This window comes from Musca vetustissima, unplaced genomic scaffold (assembly GCF_032173495.1).
Source record: "Musca vetustissima isolate MV318-11 ecotype Yass unplaced genomic scaffold, APGP_CSIRO_Mvet_v1 utg199212, whole genome shotgun sequence".
Taxonomy (NCBI): Eukaryota; Metazoa; Arthropoda; class Insecta; order Diptera; family Muscidae; genus Musca; species Musca vetustissima.
The window spans coordinates 1-15,094 of record NW_026879304.1 but is presented as its reverse complement, the minus strand read 5'-3'; the positions used below and the strand labels follow the sequence as shown (position 1 = coordinate 15,094).

The 15,094-nt window shown below is 35.0% G+C and overlaps 1 protein-coding gene across 1 annotated transcript; it reads left to right on the top strand.

Annotated features, from left to right (window-relative positions):
• Positions 1–2,152: 2,152 nt before the first annotated feature.
• Positions 2,153–14,183, top strand: LOC133324122 (kinesin heavy chain-like; the record flags this gene model as incomplete). Its single annotated transcript, XM_061533009.1, has 4 exons — positions 2,153–2,272; positions 10,813–11,535; positions 11,833–12,111; positions 13,805–14,183. Coding segments are annotated over exons 1-4 (1,501 nt in total), but the record flags the coding sequence as incomplete, so codon positions are not given.
• Between the last annotated feature and the right edge of the window lie 911 nt (positions 14,184–15,094).

Here is a 15,094-nt window from a genome sequence, read left to right as displayed (position 1 = left end):
ATATTTTTTCAAGGCGTGGATTTTTAAATATTTTTCAAGGCGTGGATTTTTAAATATTTTTTCAAGGCGTGGATTTTTAAATATTTTTTCAAGGCGTGGATTTTTAAATATTTTTTCAAGGCGTGGATTTTTAAATATTTTTTCAAGGCGTGGATTTTTAAATATTTTTTTAAGGCGTGGATTTTTAAATATTTTTTCAAGGCGTGGATTTTTAAATATTTTTTCAAGGCGTGGATTTTTAAATATTTTTTCAAGGCGTGGATTTTTAAATATTTTTTCAAGGCGTGGATTTTTAAATATTTTTTCAAGGCGTGGATTTTTAAATATTTTTTCAAGGCGTGGATTTTTAAATATTTTTTCAAGGCGTGGATTTTTAAATATTTTTTCAAGGCGTGGATTTTTAAATATTTTTTCAAGGCGTGGATTTTTAAATATTTTTTCAAGGCGTGGATTTTTAAATATTTTTTCAAGGCGTGGATTTTTAAATATTTTTTCAAGGCGTGGATTTTTAAATATTTTTTCAAGGCGTGGATTTTTAAATATTTTTTCAAGGCGTGGATTTTTAAATATTTTTTCAAGGCGTGGATTTTTAAATATTTTTTCAAGGCGTGGATTTTTAAATATTTTTTCAAGGCGTGGATTTTTAAATATTTTTTCAAGGCGTGGATTTTTAAATATTTTTTCAAGGCGTGGATTTTTAAATATTTTTTCAAGGCGTGGATTTTTAAATATTTTTTCAAGGCGTGGATTTTTAAATATTTTTTCAAGGCGTGGATTTTTAAATATTTTTTCAAGGCGTGGATTTTTAAATATTTTTTCAAGGCGTGGATTTTTAAATATTTTTTCAAGGCGTGGATTTTTAAATATTTTTTCAAGGCGTGGATTTTTAAATATTTTTTCAAGGCGTGGATTTTTAAATATTTTTTCAAGGCGTGGATTTTTAAATATTTTTTCAAGGCGTGGATTTTTAAATATTTTTTCAAGGCGTGGATTTTTAAATATTTTTTCAAGGCGTGGATTTTTAAATATTTTTTCAAGGCGTGGATTTTTAAATATTTTTTCAAGGCGTGGATTTTTAAATATTTTTTCAAGGCGTGGATTTTTAAATATTTTTTCAAGGCGTGGATTTTTAAATATTTTTTCAAGGCGTGGATTTTTAAATATTTTTTCAAGGCGTGGATTTTTAAATATTTTTTCAAGGCGTGGATTTTTAAATATTTTTTCAAGGCTCCTCAATATTGTTTCATACTCATTTATGCCGTTATCAATTTCAGTAAACACAGCTAGTTCGTCATCGGAATCTGAATTAGTTTCATTTAAAATGTTATTTTTTTTTTTGCAAATAAATTATAATTTTTTGGTTCGCCATTTTTGTTTATTTGGTTCTAACATAAAAAACTAACGCACATAATAATTAAATAATTATAAAAACAGTATTTTGCACATTTTTTTGTTATAACGACTGAAGCCGAAAAAATCGGCGGCGGCGGCTTTTGAATTTTATCGGCGGCTCGGCTCATCCGGCTGTGAGCCTGGAATGTAGTCGTTTCTGGTGAGTGTTAGGTTTGTAAGCCGGAAGACACCGTCACTCACATTTTGTTTGCTTGCACAAGATTCACCGCTACCAGAGTCAAGTTTGCATCATTCAATGCAATCCAATCAGTAGAAGATTTTATTAAAAAACACAGTTCATCAAGGTAATTAATGTCAAAATTTAATACACATTAAAGACACGTAGACAAAGTCTACTTATTTGGTGGTGGCGCTTTTTTACTCGTTTTCCGGGAGGCGGGCCAAAATACTTAAAGAACAAAAATAAATAAATACAAAGAGCTAGTTAAAAAATTGTGTTTTAATATTTTGATTTTTTTTTAAATTATTTTCGTTTTATTTTTTTTTTTTTTTTGCACCAAATCTAGTTCCGCAAGTGTGTTAATACAAAAGAAAAACCCTAAGCATTTTTTTGGAAATAAGAAAAAAGTGGAAGTTACTGCCTTCTAATACAGATAGCTACCAGCTATTTTATTGTGTTTTGCATTTGCAATAATTAAACCAAGGGGATTTGAACTTGAAATCTGAACAACAATAATAACAAAAAAATCATTTTCCATCATCACACCACCAGCCGCCGCCACAAGAAAATTCTAACAAAATGTCTGCGGAACGTGACATGCCAGCAGAGGATAGATTGAACGATCGCAAAGAAAGATCCGGCTCAAAAATTGTTGTGAAATTCCCCAACAGTGCTGAGAAAAATTGTCTTTCTATAGGGGTAAGTTACAACAATTATCAAACACAACAACACACACCCACACACCCGCTCAAAGTGACACAAAATTACTAATACTACTTCAAACGCTGTCATGCATGCCCTATGGTGGGTGGGCCCTTAAAGGGTCTCATACACTATACATCAAGGTGTATTTAATAATGAGTAAGTGACAATCATATGGTTTTAAACTTTTTTCTTTATTGTTTGTAAAGCAAATTCTCCAAATCATTTTCAATATTACATTTCGATTTCAAAATTGGTCTTTAAATTGAGACTTTTTTAATAATAAAAATTCAAGAAAACTACATTAATGAGGCGGACGGAAAGGAAACCTAGGCTTAACTCAGTTATAACCCCGTTCGCCGAATGGTCCACATATTTTATATTATGTGTGGAAATCTGTCCATCAATTCCTGGTACTCATAAAATCGAGGATATTATGTTAGCCTATATTGGAATCGGCCCCTTGGTGTTTGTCACAATTCTCGGCGAAGGTTAAATACGCCTATGGAAAGATTTTATACGGTCAACACAATTTCCATGATTTAGTCTTTGGCCGGGGATTTATGACTTTCAATTTTCTTTCAGAAGGCAAGAAAATTGAAAGGCTCCATAGAAAAATAGATTGTAATTCACAATATAAACAACGTCACAAGGAGCCATGGGTTGCATGTGGGAAATTTAATATTAATCGCGATCAGGTCTTAAACTTTATTTTTCACTGACCTAAAACCGGCAATAACCCAAGAATATGCAAATTCACTAATTATTCCTCAATGAATAGTTCTTGACAAAAATAATTAAATATTTGTTTTTGTTAATTCTTGTCAGCATGACAATTTAATTTCTATAACAACAATGTTGTTTTTGTAAAATATTTGTTGTTGTATCTGATGCATACACCTTATTTAATACACCTTCCCTGTCGTCAAATGAGTAGCTAACTACAAAAAAAAAAAAACAATTAAAGTTAGCCACTACTACGCAATGCAAAAAAATGTAAATGAATAATATATGTAAATATCGGCCACCAATATGTAAATATCGGCCACCAACGCCGTTCAATTTAAACGGCGTCAATTTTAATTTACGCCTTGGAAGTGTAATTTTGTAAACAACAATTTGTCGATTGAAAGTCGTTTGTTAATAAAGTGTTGTGATATTATTTAAAGTTTTACAGTGAGTTTATAATTAAATGTAATAAATAATGTGGTTAAATGTAATGTGGTTGTTTGAACACAAAATTGTTTTGAATACAGAAGAAAAAAATAAACATGAGAAGTGCGAGTAAACGACATTTGAGGCGGCAAATAATCGGAACGACCAGGTAAGTTTCCTAATAACATTTCTGATTTTGTTTATGTATCTATTAAATAATTTATTTTTACTCCAAAAACTCTCACAGTGATAATGGCAAATAATTTGTGTATGGACGTCAATTTAGAGGGGATTCATGGAAAAGCGTCTGAAAGACTTTCCTTATTTTTATGGTTTTCTAACAGGTAAATCCTCATTTGAAAAAATATATATGATTTAAATCTACAATCATGTACACATTTTCATATATATTTATCATTTAATCAGATGCCTGCTGATCCCTTGGCTCTGTGAATGTAGATGCTGATCTACGCAACGCCTTAAAAATAATCAAGAAGCGTCATATTCATTCTAAGTGCATTCAAAACAAATTAGCTAAAACTAATAATTAATTTAATATTTTTAACCATTTTTTATTTCAAATACAACCCTTTACTACAGAGTGGTGATGGGTGTAAAGCATCAAATGTGCAAACTAATTTTTTGGTATTCCTAAGATTTTTAAATCCAAAAACTAATATTAATTTTCTTTTTATTATAAAACCACAAATGTTCAAAATATTTATAAAAATCTTTGTGATAAATGATGTGATCCTTGTTACGTTTTTTTATATTAATAAATTTTTGTTTTATAATAATGCAAATTTTTAAACCTCGTTTCATTTCAGCAAGATACAAATAGTGTTTTTTAGCCTAACGTGCAAAAAACTAACTTTTCCCTGACTACAATTTGACTTACAAATAGTTATTTTAAAATAAATTAACTGAAAGCATATTTAAACAAGTAAATATATAGCTAACTCCAAAAGGTTAGCTATAAGTTCACTGATGGATAACTGACTATAAAGTTAACTGAAAGTAATGCAAATTCGGACAATTGACTACTTCGTAGGACATCACAATGTTGAAATAGTTAGTTCATTCCATGTAAAAAAGTCGATTTATCAACCACTACTAATTGAAAAAAGTTAGTTTTCATTTAGTTGAATGTACGACAGGGTTGCTATACATCATGCCGTACAGGATTTATCATACTATGTGTTATTTTTTTTAAGTTTATTTATGTATGTGTGACACACACAATGCATGAAGAAAATCAAAATATGGTCTGTCCCGTACTTCAAGAATCTACTATTTTTTACTACGATAACAATTTTTCCGTTTAATTGAAAACTCCGTTTAATTGAAAACTCCGGTTAATTGAAAAACAAATCTGAGAAACTAAAAATTCCTTAATTCCACAAACTAAGTTAAAAAAAATAACGAAGATCTTTACCGATTGGCTTTATCCTAGTTCATACGAGAGCTATACATTCCCACAGGAACGTGTCAACATTTGGAACCGACTGGATTATTAGTTTTTGAGTTATCGTGCCCGCCATTCCCAATCTTAGTACAAATATTTATTATATTTCTATTTCTTACCATTCACTGTGCTACAGAATTTAGTACTTGTTTCCAAAAATATGTATGCATATAATTTTATATGTGAAATAACTAAGCAACATACTATGTTTCAGATTTCAATCTATATCGATTCAGTTGTCATTTAATATTTAGTACTAATTAAAAAAATATATATTGTGATAGTAAAATCAACGTACCACGTTTCAGATTTCCATTTCTAACGGCTCCATTGTAATTTTTATTTAGTACTTTTTATTGCCACTTTAGTACTAATTTGTAATAGTAAAAGCTATATACACAGATCCTGATTTCTATCTCTATCGGTTCTATTGTAATTTTTAGTACTAATTTCCAATATTTTTGCCCATCGTTATATTTGGAATAGCTTAAGTTAAATACCATGTTTCAGATATCAACCCGAACCTGTTCCATTGTAATATAATATTAAGTTCTTATTAGTACCTCAAGTACTAATTTCCAAAATTTGTTCACACATTCCCCTTCGCCTATCATTGACAAATTTCAGAGTTTGACAAAATTTCAGAGTTCTACTTCCAAACGTTCCGGTGTAATATAGTTTTAGTACTTTTCAGTACCATTTTAGTACTAATTTCCAAAAGTTATTTTTGCACAACTTTCTATTTGTAATAGCTTAAGCTACATATCAATTTTCATTCAAATATAATACTTAGTACCTCTTAGTACTAAATTCAATTTTTTTTTTCAAACATGTCCTTGGAATTATTATTGGCAAAGCTGCATACCAAATTTCAGAGTTCTACTTTCAAACGTTCCGGCGTAATTTAGTAATTTAGTTTTAGTTCCAAAAACCCCGCCATATCACACGCCTACTCACCAAACCCCACCTACATGCCAAATTTCAAGTTTCTAGCTTAAAGTCAAATTCGCCGAATGTGCTCCTACCTGGGGTAGCTTCGGCTTTTGGTGGGGCACATTCGGCAGCATAGTCATGTCACCATATAGTCAATTTAGATCCTCTAACTTTTAAGGCTATATTTTCTAGCGGCGGACGTTGACATCTCATGGTCACACACACAGAAATAGCCTTTTTTATTGCATTTACGTCAAAACAAGCACATTTGGGCAATATTGCCAATTTGTTATACCCTCCACCATAGTATGGAGGGTATATTAATTTTGTCATTCCGTTTGTAACACATCGAAATATTCATTTCCGACCCTATAAAGTATATATATTCTTGATCAGGGTAAAATTCTAAGACGATCTAGCCATGTCCGTCCGTCCGTCTGTTGTAATCACGCTATCTTCTGAAGGTATTGAGATAGGGTGCTGAAATTTTGCATAGGGTTGTCTTTTGTCTGCAGGCAGGTCAAGTTCGAAGATGGGATATATCGGTCCACGTTTAGGTATAGCTCCCATATAACAGTACCTCCCAATTTTCGGTATTTTGGGGTTCTTGAGCTCGTTTTTCAACCGAATACGCTGAAAATTGGTACATTGAGTTCTTATTGGGTACTAAATGTCTCCACAGAAATTTATAAATATAGGTCCATTTTTTCTGGTAGCCCCCATATAACGGTACATTCTAATTTTCAGTATTTTGGGGGTTTTGATCGTATTTTTCCACCGAATCGGCTGTAATTTAGTATTTTGAGTTCTTAATAGGTACCAAGTCTCTCTACAAAAAATTATGTATATAGGTAATTTTTTTCGGATAGCCCCCATATAAGGGTACCCCTAATTTTCGGTATTTTGGGGTTCTTGACCAACCGAATACGCTGAAATTTAATACATTGGGTTCTTAATAGGTACAAAATCTCTCCACAAAAAATTATAAATATAGGTCAATTTTTTCGGATATCCCCCATATACGGGTACCCCCCAATTTTCGGTATTTTGGGGTTCTTGAGCTCGTTTTTCTACCAAATACGCTGAAATTAGGTACATTGAGTTCTTAATAGTTTCCAAATCTCTCCACAAAATATTATGAATATAGGTCCATTTTTTCGGATAGCCCCCATATAAGGGTACCCCCAAATTTTCGGTATTTTGGGGTTCTTGAGCGCGTTTTTCAACCGAATTTGCTGCAATTTGGTATTTTGTAGTCGTATATGGTAACAAATCTCCCTACCAAAAATTATTAATATTCACCCCCTTTTTGGGGTAGTCCCCATATAACCCCCTTTTTTATATTAAAATAGTTATCTGATTTGTTGCGCGTTTTGGGTTTGGTTCTAAGACCCTTTTGTAATCATTACAACTGCGGAGGATAGAGAGATAAAAAATTAGAACGTAAGGTTCGGTAGTGAACTATAGCCGCATTTAGACCTAGCCCCTGATTGGAGGTTCCAGAAGGATTGGACCGATATTCCCCATCTTCGAATTTGAACTAAGCTTGGAAGAAATAATAAGATGGGCAAAGTTCGGATGAAATCTAAATTTTCTGAAACGGATTTGGTCCAAAGAGACATGGGGTCTAGAACCAATATTTCGATGAGGCACATTTTCATCGTGTCAAAGTGTATACACCCTCATTAGCCATAAGGCTGAGGGTATAATTATCCTTTAAAAATTTCGAAAATTTTTGTTATGGTTTACATAATCCGTTTTTAGAAATGTCGGTATAGGTCCACTTTTTGGTATGTTTCCTATATTTTCATTTATAGTACCTGTCAATATAACTATGGTGGAGGGTATCCAAAGTTCGGCCCGGCCGAACTTACCGCTTTTCACTTGTTTATATTGATGATTGTGATATAATAATAAGACATTTAAACCTGTAAATTGAAATTAGTGGTTGAGAGTAAATATATTACTGTAGTCCTTGGCCCTATGTGCAAATAATTATTATTATAATAAAAATGTTTTTGAAGTACAATGGTTCTGAACCCCTCCAACTTAATAGACGTTATGATATTATTAGGCTAATATATTGTTAGTTTTAAGCTTTTGGAGTAGTCCATATTTTGTTGCTTTTGGGCTAGATTCTCGTTTATGAAATAAATTGAAATATACCATAAAATTCGCACCTGAGTTGCCTGGACGAGGGACGCCAGTTAATAAGTTTATGGTAGTGGTGTTCCAGATGGTTCTGATGGTAGAATTCGTACATTTCGAAACAATTTTAAATAATTTGTACTACAAAAATTAGTACTGTACAAATTTTTGCCCTCTTCTCTATATTAAAAAGCCCATAACTTAACCATAAATTTGGATTTATTAGATTTTTCTTGTGACATGTGCCGGCCATAATCAGGTCTTGACTTGGCTTGGTAAAGATAATAGGGAGGTACCAGATGTAGTGAGCCAATGGGTTTCATCTTCAAACTTAATATATTCTTGGTTATGATAATAGGTTGTGCAAAGTTTGGTTCAAATCGGTCATTCCAATCGACTGATATTAGATTCATAAATATTGAACATTTTGGCCATTTGTGGGGGAGGTACCAGAAGTAGTGGACCAATGGTTCCCATGTTCGAACTTAATCTAAGCTTTATAAAGATAATAGGTTGTACAAAGTTTCGTAAAAATAGGATAGTCCGTTTGCATGTTATTATAAAATTTATTTTTAGCACAATTTTGACCATTTTGTGGGAGATGTACAAAAGGAGTGGACCGATACTCCCCATCTTCGAACTTAAACTAAGTTTGGAGAAATATTAAGATGTGCAAAGTTTGGATGAAATTGGTTATTCCCTTCGAGAGTTATCGTGCGCATTAGCCAGCCAGACGGACAACGGACGGACGGACTGACATGTGTAAATAGACTCCATATTTTCTGAAACGGATTTAATCTAAAAAAAACATGGAGTCTAAAACCAATATTTCGATGAGGCACATTTTCACCGTATCAAACTGTATATACCCTCATTAGCTATAAGACTAATAAGGGTATAATCAACAAGGACACCTTGTCAGCGACCCAAGTTTTGCCAGTCCAGCCCTATTGCTTTTACACAATGGGCTGAGGAGACAGACGTTGGCCAAAAAAGACTCAGGTCGTTTCGGATCGTAGACCCACCTATCGTGGAAACGACTTGATAACCTTGTTCATCCTTGCACTGTCGAACGTCGTGGTCTCGAAGACGTATGAAATTGATAAGAAATTATATTAAAATCGATTGGTATTTGAAAGAATTTCTAAATGATGGGTGTGTTTCAGTCCTTCAGACTAAATAATATTTTTTATAACCGTGAAATGTTATTCATAGAAACCTGCCGATATAGATGAGAAGAACAAGGACAATTTATACCAATCATGATCCGAAAATCAACAAATTTCACGTAGGGAGATTGGATGGATTATAATGAGAAATATGTCAGGTTATTTTGTCCGGGTTTCAAATTAAGGTGGTTGGTTTTGCAACACAAGAGAGTACTTGTTTGTTATTCGTTGCTTGGTTGTGACTCCACAGCTGCTTATTTCAGGAAGCTTGCAACATACAAAGGCTTCGGGATTAGGTAAGACTGGACAGATAAACAAGTGCAAAGTATCGAATGGTTTTAATCCACATGAGGTATACGATATGCGTCCCCATAGTTTTTGATATTGACAATTTGCGCCCCAAAGGAATTGAGGACGTTACACCATCCTGATAAATCTGCTCGTGTTTATCTTGGCAGCTGCTACTACTCTGCTTTGCTTCTGTTGGGGTCCTCGATTATAGCAGTCATACTGATGCACCAAAGGACGCAAATATGAGCAAATTTGCCACAAGTCTCATGCAGACTTAGAGTCCTGCTAGAAAACATGACGTGTCTTACTTATTTAGTTGGCTTATGACAGTTGTTCCACAAGTCGAGCTTAAAAAAGATTCCCATTCGCATCGGTCTTGTGCGCATCTGATCAAATTTGAAAGACTGTTTTCCGAGAGTTTGTTCTGCGTGAATCATCACTTGGCACACTAGCTAACGTAGTCGCTGCTGCTCGATCCGTCTGACTATGTCGATGTCCGAGAATAAATGGTATAGCTCATGGTTCATTCGACGGCGATATTCACCATCGTCGAAGATCGGCCCATAGATCTTCAGGAGAATTTTCAAACACTCCAAGAGCTGCCTCATCTGCTTGCACAAGTACCCATGCTTCAGAACCATATAACAGCACTGGTAATATCAGCATCTTGTAGAGTGTGAGTTTGGTCTGAAGAGAGGTGGCCCTGCATTTGAGCAGGGACCATAGCAGCATCTGGTGGTCAACACTATTCTCCTCCGGATTTCAAAGCTGATATTATTAGTTTTGTTTATGGCGGTACCGAGGTATATAAAATCGTTCACTACCTCGAAGCTGTAGTTTTCAAGATCCACAGTTGGCCCGAGTCTTTTCGCCATTTACTGCCAGTCCCAATTTTGACATACTTCTTCTTAATTCGTTCAAAGGTGGCTGTTGCCGCTCGCAATGTTCGACCCATTATGTCGATGCCGTCGGCGAGTAACATATGCTGTTAGGTGTACAGAGTGAAAATCTGGTAAATGGTGGATTTGCCAGGCCTGAAGCCGCATTGGTATGGTCCAATAATGTCATTGATCGCCACCTTTCAGTCGTTCACACAGTATGCTGGATAGCACTTTATATGCGATGGAAAGGAGACTTATTCCTCTATAGTAGCCACATATCGTCTTGTCTCCTTTTTTGTGCACGGGACACAGGATGCTGATGTTCCAATCATTAGACATTCATTCCTCTAGCCAATTTAATCTAGCGACCCTTAGCTTACCACTGGCAGGCCTATTACTTTATGAGATACATGGTCACTGTTGTCTCCGTCCTATGTGCTTTCGATTAGCGACTTAAAAACCTTATTCCTACTTTTCATCTCATTCTCATTTCAGCCGATTCACGTGACAAACAGTGTGGCTGTGGACCTAGTGGCGGATATCAACCAACAAAGTCAATATGTAAAAAATCTTAAGGAACAAATCGTGGAGCAAGAGAAACTCATTGCCAATGCCCGTCGTGAATACGAAGCCTTGCAGTCCGAAATGGCTCGCACTCAACAGGAGAACGAATCGGCCAAGGAAGAGAAGAAAGCAGTCATACTAGAAATGGTAGAATTGACTCTTAACTCCTCACAAAAAAAGAAACACATCAAAAAAATGTTGTCCGACCTTTTGCGCGATCTGGCCGAAGTTGGCCAAACCCTATCCTCAGCCGATTCCACAACCGACATGAAAATGAACAGCATACCCAGTGCCGGCGACATCGACAAGGTGGAAGAAGATTTCACCATGGCCCGCCTGTACAACTTGGAAACACAAAAAATCGATTCCAATAAGAAACTCTCCGAATACGAAAGAGATTTGGGTGAATATCGTATGATTATTTCCCAGCATAAGGCTAACATGAAATCCTTGCTCCAGCAATCAATGCGTGAAGCTGAAAATAAGAAACGTTCACTAGAGGAACAAATCGATTCGTTGCGTGAAGAATGCGCTAAACTTAAGGCAGCCGAGCATGTGTCCGCTGTCAATGCCGAAGAAAAGCAAAAGGCCGAAGAATTACGCGCCATGTTCGATTCACAAATGGATGAGTTGCGTGAAGCGCATACCAAACAGGTGTCCGAATTGCGCCATGAAATCATTGCTAAGCAACATGAAATGGAAGAAATGAAGGATTTGCATCAGAAGCTAATCCTCGCCCATCAACAAATGGCTGCCGATTACGAGAAATTGAAGCAGGAAGAGGCTAAGAAATCAAATAAAATACAAGAAATCATACCCACCAACGAGAGACGTGAACAGGCTTGTAAAGAACTCAAGGGTTTGGAAGATACAGTGGGTGAGGAATTGCAGATGAGTTGGATGAGTTGTGTGAAGCGCATAGATGAGTTGCGTGAAGCGCATACCAAAGAGGTGTCCGAATTGCGCGATGAAATCATTGCCAAGCAACACGAAATGGCAGAAATGAAGGATTTGCATCAGAAGCTAATCCTCGCCCATCAACAAATGGCTGCCGATTACGAGAAATTGAAACAAGAAGAGGCTGAGAAATCAAATAAATTACAAGAAATCATACTCACCAACGAGAGGCGTGAACAGGCTCGTAATGATCTCAAGGGTTTGGAAGATACAGTGGCTAAGAAATTGCAGACATTGCATAATTTGCGGAAATTGTTTGTTCAAAATTTACAGGTGAGTAGACGTTCGAGCGGAAGATTTTTTATTTGCAGAAGACCTGTAGAAGCTCTTCGCTCTATAGAAATCGGCAAAAAAAGCTTTTTTGAATGTAATCTCTCCATAAAAGATATCCTGAAGTTCTTCTGTTTACAGAAGAAGGCCTTCTTCGCTCTATAGATTCGGAAAAAATAGCTTTTGATTGCCCGTAGGATACTTTTTGAAGGTAATCTCTCTATAAAAGACCTCCTGAATGTCTTCTTTCTATATGTATTCTTTTTATAGAAGAAGGCCTTAGTTTAATGAATATATTTTTAAAGGGATGTTACTTTGAAGTGAAGATCATTTGAAGGGGAGGTTCTTTTAAAGGTCTTATCTCCATAGAAGACCCTTTGAAGGAGTTCTCAAGAGAAGTGTTGATGGTCTATAGAAGACTTCTTAAAAGTCTTCTCTCACAAGAAGAGTTCTGTCTCAAGAAGATCACTTGAAGGTCTTCTGTCTCAAGAAGCCCTTTTGTGGCTCTCCTATCAAATGAAGAATAATTTTTGAAGGTATGATGTCTACAGATAACATCTAAAGATCCTTTATCTATATAATCCCTTTTGCAGGATTTTCGTGTCAAGAAGATCTCATGAAGTTCTAGTAGATATCTTGAAAATATATAGCTATTCTTAAAGACCTCGTATCTCTTGATGGTCTACTGTCTCTAGAAGACCTCTTGAACGTATTCTCTTTCTAAAAGACCTGTTGAAGGTTTCTAGAAGATGTCTGGAATGTATTGTCTATAGTAGACATCTTCAAGGTCCTCTGCGTCTAGTATGGTTCTAGAAGATTTTTTTGTCTCTGGAAGACCTCTTCAAGGTCTTATTCCTATTGAAACTCTCTTCAAGTTCCCTTGTCTCTAGAAGACCTTTTATGTCTTTAGAAGACCTCTGTCGAATCGGGGTCTTTTGAAGGTTTTCTTTTCTAGAGGAGCTCTTGACGGTCTTTTCTCTCTAAAAGCCTCCTGAAGATATTATTTGTAATGAAGAACTCTAAACTATATTTTTTCTATAGGAGACTTCTTCAAAGTCGTCTGTGCCTCTAGAACGGTTCTTGAAGATTTTTTGTCTCTGTTATTCTTTCTGTTGAATCTCTCTTGAATTTCTTTTTTTCACTAAAGACCTTTTGTAGGTTTTTCGTCTTTAGAAGACCCCTTGAAGGAATTCTGTCTCTATAATACTTGTCTTTTGAGGCCTTTTTAGACCTTTTGTCTCTGAAAATTGTTCCCTTTCTAGAAGACCACCTAAAGGTATTATTTTCAACAAAAACCACTTGAAAGTGTTCTGTCTCTAGTAAAGTTTTTGAATGTCTTCCTCCTGGGGGTCTTCTGTCTTTATAAGAACCCATAAATTTCTGTTCTCTCAAAATTACCTCTTATAGTTATTCTGCTATATTTATTTAAGGCTTTCTGTTTTTAGAAGATATATTTTCTTTCTCTAGAATAGCTATGGTCGTATTTCTACAGAAATACTCCCGATTTCTTTAGTTTCTAGAAGAGCTTTTATTTCTATAGAAATCCTGACGATATTCTGCCTTAAGAAGATATTTTGGAAACGTCTTGAAAGTCCTTTGTTAAAAAAAAAACTAAAACTATGCAGAAGATTCCTAAATTAAAAAAAATCGGTACTGATTTCATTTTCTTGGTGTTTTTCTTTACCTTTTCTTACAGGCCCGCATTAAGAAAACCGTTCTAAACGAGGACAGCGAAGAAGACGGTGGCTCATTGGCCCAAAAACAGAAAATCTCCTTCCTCGAAAATAATCTGGACCAACTCACCAAAGTGCACAAACAATTGGTGCGTGACAATGCCGATCTACGCTGTGAATTGCCCAAATTGGAGAAACGTTTGCGCACCACCATGGAGCGTGTCAAGGCCTTGGAGACAGCGCTGAAAGAAGCCAAAGAAGGTGCCATGCGTGACCGTAAACGCTATCAATACGAGGTGGATCGCATCAAGGAGGCAGTGCGACAGAAACATTTTGGACGACGTGGTCCTCAGGCGAAAATTACTAAACCCATTTCTGCTGGTCAGGGTGCAAATACCTCAAGCAAGTGATGTTAGTTCGTAAAATGATTTAAACTGTAATTTTTACAACAACTATTATAAATATTTTTATTATATTGTGATAATTATAATTATTATTATATTTTTCTTTAATAATTTTTTTATCATATTCCTTTAAATATTTAATTATTATTTTTGTCTTTTTTAAAATCAAAAACAAACAAAAAAAGGTTGTGGTTTCAAAGAAATTTGATTATGAAAATACAAAAGAAGAAGAATAAAAAAAAAACATGAAAAATAAACAAATGAAAAATGTTTGCAATTCAAATATTCACGAAGCTTAGCAACATCATTCTAGACTTAATTCAGTACCGTATACCAAAATTCGTGCAAATCGAAAGATATGTGGGACTTTGGTGCACCAATTACATAAAACGGATGAAAATATATATGGGAGCTATGTCTTAATCTGAACCGATTTTCAAGAACTTTTACACACATCGTTCTAGGCTTGATTCAGTACGCTATGCCAAATTTCGTGCAAATCGAAAGATATTTAGGGACTTTGGCGCACCATTTACCTTAAATCGGACGAAAATATATATGGGAGCTGTATCTTAATCTGAACCGATTTTCACGAAACTTTGCACACATTATTATAGACGCAATTCAGTACGCTATGCCAAATTTCGTGCAAATCGAAAGATATATAGGGACTTTGGTGCACCAATTACATAAAATCGGATGAAAATATATATGGGAGCTATATCTTAATCTGAACCGATTTTCAAGAACTTTTACACACATCGTTCTAGGCTTGATTCAGTACGCTATGCCAAATTTCGTGAAAATCGAAAGATATATAGGGACTTTGGTGCACCATTTACCTTAAATCGGACGAAAATATATATGGGAGCTATATCTAAATCTGGACCGATTTCCACGAAACTGAAC